This window comes from Punica granatum, chromosome 1, assembly GCF_007655135.1.
Source record: "Punica granatum isolate Tunisia-2019 chromosome 1, ASM765513v2, whole genome shotgun sequence".
Classification (NCBI taxonomy): Eukaryota; Viridiplantae; Streptophyta; class Magnoliopsida; order Myrtales; family Lythraceae; genus Punica; species Punica granatum.
Genome location: NC_045127.1, coordinates 48107695 through 48114655, shown reverse-complemented (window position 1 = coordinate 48114655; position 6961 = coordinate 48107695). Strand labels below are relative to the sequence as shown.

The following is a 6961-nucleotide window of genomic DNA, read 5'->3' as shown; positions in this document are numbered from 1 at the left end:
TTAGGTGTCATGCTCTATAATTTCTCAAAAGTTAAAAGAAAAGATAACCTTTTGTTGAGGAAGCCTATTGATTACAAAGGCCACAATCATCATTGCTTCAGTCTAAAATCAGCCCAGAACATTTTTCGCATGCAACATACTTCGACAAATCTCTGCAAGGTGTATGTTCTTCCGTTTAGCTACGTCGTTTGGCTACGGAGTGCTAGCACATGTGAACTGATGTCTAATTCGACACTCTTGAAGAAAGCCAGAGAACTCATCTGAGGTGTACTCTCCCCCATTGTTAGTGCGTAAACAATGAACTCCCTTACTAACTTCTGCTTTAGCTACCTCTTTGAACTCTTTGAACTTCGAAAGAGCTTCAAATTCCCCCTCCATCAGATAAACCCACACATATCTCGAAAAACATCGAAAAAAGTTACCATGTACTTCATCCTTGCTTCACCGGTCCAAACACATCAAAGTAGATCAACTCTAATGGTTCCTTCGCTTTAAATTTGGACTCTTCATAAGGCAATTGGTGCGCTTTTCCATACTGACAGACTGCACATACCGCTTTTGTTCTTACTTCGAGTTGTGCAAGTCCCTTCAGCATTGATTTCTTCATCATCACATCTAGCTTAAAGTAGCTAACATGACTTTGTTGCATGTGTCACAAATCTGCCATCTCGTTTCTCTTTGTCTTTCTCTACATATGCAGATTCTACAGACATCACATAGACTGACTCTAATCTTCGCCTCTTCATCACTGGCTCTTCTACAGTCTCGAGATTGTGATAAACCTTCACATCTCGAGGACTAAACAAGATAATTGTGCCATCGAAAGTAAATTTTTCTTCATTCCAGGAACATGGTAGACATTTTGTAGGGACACCTCGATAGCACTATGTTGGGGACGGACTGTCGTATCTTTGATATGAGCTATCAATATCTTTGAGCTGTTTGCAGTCACAACTACACAACTTCCTTTGCACTATGACAAGTTGATGCGGCAGAAGACCTGACAAGTCGGTACTTGGAAAAAAATAGGTTCTGACGACCCTATTTCGAAGGAAATGGTCTCCGGAGTAAAACTCACCGCTTTGCAGTGATTTTTCAATATTTAAGGCAAATTCCATGGTTTAGGGCCTCAAACAGGCAATTTATGTTAATTAAGGTGTTTTTGCACTTTTTGAAAAGTTCAGTTCTTTTTATGTAATTTAGGTTTTCTTAAACCCTATTTAAGTTTTCTGTAAGCCCTAGGGTAAGGGGAGTCGTCTTTTGATTATCAATACAATTTAGAGCTTTCGTGCTTTGTCCAATCTCGGATTGATTCGAGTTTGATGCCTATTTCCTGATATTCGTAGAATCAACATGTATAGAAGGTTGTAATTCCGGTATTCGTGCGCGAATCAACAAGTCTGTGACGGTTACTCGCGTTGTACGCTGCGTCAGTTGGTATCAAAGCTGCGTTCGTTCTTGGATCAACGATGCCGCCCAGAAGGAGGGATCGTGTGGAAGATGTTTATGACCGTGATAATCTGCGACATCTGGATCAGAGGCTGGATCAGTTGGATCAGAGGGATCAGCAGAGGGATTAGAGGCTGGATCGTATGGTGGAGCAGCTAACACAGCAGATGGCTCCACTTATGAAAAATCAGAATCGGAGAACCCTAATTCGAATTCTGACCTTGATCGAGAGGAAACTGAAGCGGAGTCGGAAAGGCAGAATTTTTTCACTGATGTTCCACGAAGACGGCAAAGGGGCCCAATCGAGGAAGACAGGCATCGATGGGAGACGGGTATTTGGACCGATATTCCCGAATTCCAAGGGGGTTTGCAGCCATAAGAGTTTCTAGATTGGCTGGCAACGGTAGAAGAGGTTTTGGAGTTCAAGGGGGTACTTGAGACCAAGCGGGTACAGCTTGTGGCGACTCGGTTGCGTGGTAGGGGGTCGGCGTGGTGGCAGCAGGTGAAGCTTACCCGTAGTAGGATGGGCAAACCAAAGATCACGTCATGGGAAAAGATGAAGAAAAAGATGAGGGCTACCTTTCTGCCCTATAATTTTCAGAGGATCATGTACCAACGCCTGCAGAACTTGAGGCAGGGCAGTAGGTCAGTGGATGATTACACCAATGAGTTATACCAATTGGTTGCTCGTAATGAGCTTCAGGAAACCGAGGATCAGCTGGTGGCGAGATATATTGGCGGGCTGAGAGTGCAGCTACAAGACACGGTTAATTTGTTCGACCCTGTTAACGTGTCTTCCGCCCATCAGAGGGCCCTGATTATGGAAAGACAGCAGAAGCGAGCGAGCAGCGGAGCGTTCGGTGGAGGTGTTGCCATTGCAGGAACCGGTGGGGCTGTCCGAGCTGGCGGTAGTAGTGTTGTTCCTGGACGCCCGATGAGGCCTGCCAACATTGGGCCGAGCAGTAGCGGGGCGAAATGCTTCAAGTGTGGAGAGCCCGGGCATCGACAATCTGAGTGCAGAAAAGGGGAAAAAAAGGGCGATGTTTATTGAAGAGGAATTGTCAGATGACACAGTTTATGTAGCTGGAGGCGATGGAGAGGTCGAGTTTGACGAGGAGGAAGAAATTGTGACTGGAGATGGAGTGCCCAATTTGGTGGTGAGAAGGTCTTGTATGACCCCGAGAGCTGCGGATGAAGACTGGCTGCGTAACAACATATTCCAGTCCACCTGCACCATTGGAAATAAAGTCTGTCGTTTCATGATAGACTGCAGCTACGAGAACATCGTATCTACTGAGACTGTGCAGAAGTAGAGCCTGCGAAGTGAGCCACATCCCAAACCGTATAAGCTGGCATGGCTGAAGAAAGGAGGTGAAGTGAGTGTGTTGAAGCGCGCGTTGGTTACTTTCTCTATTGGCCATCGGTATAGGGACTCTGTGTGGTGTGATGTTGTCATGATGGACGCGTGTCACTTGTTGTTGGGAAGGCCTTGGCAGTTTGATAGGAGCGTGAGCCATGATGGACGGACCAATAAATACAGCTTCACGCATAAGGGATTAAAGATTGTGCTGGTACCAAACAGAGGGAGAGACGCTATTGAGCCCGAACCTGCGAATCCGGTTACCGCAACCAACTTGCTGTCCCTTGCCCGATTTCAGGAGGAGTTGCATGATGCAGAGTATATGTTTGCTCTCGTGGGCAGGGAGGTTGTGGAGGACGGTTTTACATCTTGTGAGTCCTTACCGATCTTGAAAGAATTTCAGGATGTCTTTCCTGAGGAGCTGCCAAATGGTCTACCACCCTTGCGGGACATCCAGCACCATATCGACTTGCAGCCTGGCGCGGCCCTTCCGAACAGACCAAACTACAGGATGAGCTCGGCTGAACATGAAGAGTTAAAGAGACAAGTGGAGGAGCTGATATCGAAAGGGTTTATTCGGGAGAGTATGAGCCCGTGTGCTGTCCCGGCACTTCTAGTGCCTAAGAAGGATGGATCATGGCGTATGTGTGTAGACAGTCGAGCCATCAATAAGATAACGGTCAGGTATCATTTTCACATTCCTCGCTTGGATGATTTGCTTGACCAGCTGAGTGGTGCCAAGATTTTTACGAAGCTGGACTTGAAGAGCGGATATCACCAGATTCGGATTCGTCTTGGAGATGAATGGAAGACCGCATTCAAGACTAGGGAGGGGTTATATGAATGGCTAGCTAACATGTTATGATCCACGTCCGTATTTCTTATAGTTTGTTTGGATCCCGGATTATGTAAGATTATGGAGGGGTGGATTTAGACCGTTATTATACAACATGTATAATTAGATAAAATTCGAACAAATAGAGAAAGGTGAACGCAATATATGAACGCTCAATATTAATTCATATGAATAATACTATCAATTCGAGATCAAAATGATCCCTCATTAGATATTACATATGTGCAGATGTTCTTGAGCTGGAATGACATGCATAAAGCACTCTACATGGGACAATCTGATGTAAACGAAGAATGGGCTACAAGCCTACGAGTTTAATTTATCTGGAACTCATTCTAAAGTCCTTGGACAAATTGTGCAGTGTTACAACTCGATCAAGGAAAAGTACCGAACAATTGATTTACAGAAATGCACGTAACGTATGACATATGAAATGCAACATTATACAACAAAAACTCTCACGTAAATGATCAGCAAAACTGAAGAACCAATGCAAACTAAGAAATTAAAGGTTTTGGAGCTAACGCGATAAGTTCATCAACTTTTCCCTTAGCGCAGACAAGTTTTCAATTTCGCTCCCGTCATCACCTATAACCTGCATGATGAAATTTCGATTGATCATGTATACTTAACTTCCCATCGTGGTCGACTACAGTTAGATGAGAAAAGTTTCAGAAATCTCTAGCTATAGTTGTAAAGCCTAATTCATTCTAATATGTACGTGATATACTAAGTACCTCGGACTTGATGGAGTGAAGTAGCCTCTCATTTACTACAGTCGATGCGCAGCTAATTAGAGTCATCCCTTCTCGAATCAAGAAACCGAGCACTTTCGAGAGAGCAACCCCTTGTTTCAAGTCTGTGCTTATTGTAATTTCTATCCCTCCAATGCAAGGTTCGATAGTCACAACGTCCTGATGACCACGGGGTCGAGGACTTTCCTCTTTATTGGTCTTAGGATCGTCGATCTTTTTTGAATCAGACACTCTCTTCATCTCATCTCTCTTGTCACTCAGTACTTGGATCTTTCTCTGAAGATTCTTAATGTAGCCAATTGCCTGGTAAATGTGATCGGATATGGACCTCTTCCCCTGAAAATATAATTTCACCGAAAACCCTGATTTTCAGTGCCAAGCAAAGAAAATTAGAAACATAGCAGGAGTTCGAATGTTGGGCTAAATCAATCGGCCAGATTCCGATATTGTTAGTGGCAACAAACTTTCAGGGCAAGCATCTTCCGGGTAAAAATTGATCCATTAGATTGCTTAATATATTGTCTACGATTAGAAATATAATCGAGATGTATGGGACCGAATAATTTTGGCTCTTTGGATGCTTTAGGACGGGCCGGAATTTGCCCGCATGAGAGAGGAGCATTATTATTATTATTTTTTCTGGTTACAAGAGAAACCTATTGGCCTAATCAGAGAAGAGCATTATTGTTCTTTCGCATCGTATCAGAGTCCACAAAATCAAGAAGGCTTGCGTAGAGTGACTTTTACTGCTCCAAGAAAGCTCCCAGAAGTTGGAAGCAAGCTTTATTACGCACCTTAAGTATCTCAACTGGGAGATGGGATCGAAGTGACCCATAGAGAGAGGCCATTTCCTGCCGCCTTTGCCTCTCGACGTCCCTGTGGACGGTCTTCCTCTTCTTGCTACTCTCGGGACGCTTTGGCTCCGCAGAGGTGCCACCAAGAGGGGCGGCTAGTGGTTCAACAGAAGGCGGCCCACCAAGGATGTCTTCCACGGCAGGAATGTTCCAGTCGGGCGGGGAAGGAGCGAAAAGGATTTCCTCAAGCTCATCAGCTACTTGGGGCTGTTCTTGGTAGGGCAAGGAGCTGGAGAACTGGAACAGCTCATCCATTTGGTCAAGTGAGATATTGGTGGATGTAACATAATCCATGTATATATGTATATGAAGACACCAATTTGTCAAAGGGCCTCAATGATTAAAGGGCCAGTCTTTTGCCTTTCCCTCTCACTTTTTCATCCAATATTTTCCCTACAGATTGCTTAATGTGTCTTTATACATTAATGTTGGAAGTTACTATTTTCTTATTTTACTAATTTTTTGGAGGCAAGAAAATCTATTGATGGCCCGACAAATGAGGACCCCTAGAATCTTTTTTTCCCCCCCTCAAATTTGGATAGATAAGATTATTGTGACATAAGCTGTGACTTCACGTCTCATTTTCTTTGGTTTCTTCTTCGCCTATTCAGAAAGGCACATTGTTATTTCTTGGACGACTAACTGTACATATGGAGGCAGAAACGAAAATTAACGAAAAAAGCATTATTGACAAAGTATTACGAACAAAGTATTGCTTGAGTGGTGAGCAATTTCAATTCTTATAAGGACGAGAACACTATTTCGAGTCTCAAAACACTTGTTGAGAAGGGGAATAACTTTTAATGTTTAGTACCACGAATTATGAGAGTAATGTCTCATACAATTTTTTTAGCAAAAATTAACGAAGAAGGCACACATTCATGTGTCAAAATTAAAGGAACAAAAAGCTTGACGTTTGCTACACGTATCATTGCAGTAATCATTTCATGTTCATAATAAAAACATGTCGGTCCAGTGTGGTTTTGTCTTCGGATCCATTTGAGATACTTGTTTGAGTGTTATTTTTGCAAGTATCAGTATCGAGAAAATCCATCTCCGAGGATACATATAGTATGTTATGCAAATCAATGTGCTGGAAACATATATACCCCCAAAGAGTTCATAATATAAAATGAGTCATTATAGGGTACCCCTTAGTGAGTCGACCCGACTCAACTGGATTAGTCGGGGCCCATTGCGTTTCTGATTATGAGGGTTCACACCAAAAAAGGACCAACTATAGGGTCTCCCGTATCTTTGTATAGAGATCAAGGCAAACTGTCGAGTCATTCTCGAAAGGATCTGCCTAGTAGCAGTTGAGAGGGCCAGCTCGACCTTTAGAGAAGACATATGAACACAAAATCCTAGTGGAAACATATACAACAGGAGTTTACTCATGTAACTTCAACTTTAATAACAAAAAATATATAAATAATTATATATAATGATCACAATTTCCTCGTGATACTATAGGCTAGTGGTAAATTAACAAATAATTGGTACATCAATCTTTCCAAATGATCCAAAACAATTTATCACAAGCCACGAAAAACAGGTGACGAATGAGGACATAAATAAATCTTGGTGGCGATGTATCGACAGGGTAAGGATACAACGTACGAAATGTGACAGCATCCAACAGGATGAAAAGGTTGGAAATAAACAATTGCAATCTCACGTATAAGTG

The 6961-nt window shown here is 42.9% G+C and overlaps 1 protein-coding gene across 1 annotated transcript; it reads right to left on the bottom strand.

Moving 5' to 3' along the window:
- Positions 1 to 3799: 3799 nt before the first annotated feature.
- On the bottom strand, positions 3800 to 5649 carry LOC116197186 (transcription factor bHLH36-like). The gene is made up of 3 exons (XM_031527241.1): positions 5215 to 5649; positions 4403 to 4756; positions 3800 to 4260 (listed from the first exon to the last, which is right to left on the bottom strand). Exons 1-3 carry the CDS (start codon positions 5566 to 5568, stop codon positions 4186 to 4188), a joined length of 783 nt encoding a protein of 260 aa, XP_031383101.1. The 5' UTR covers positions 5569 to 5649; the 3' UTR covers positions 3800 to 4185.
- Positions 5650 to 6961: the final 1312 nt, after the last annotated feature.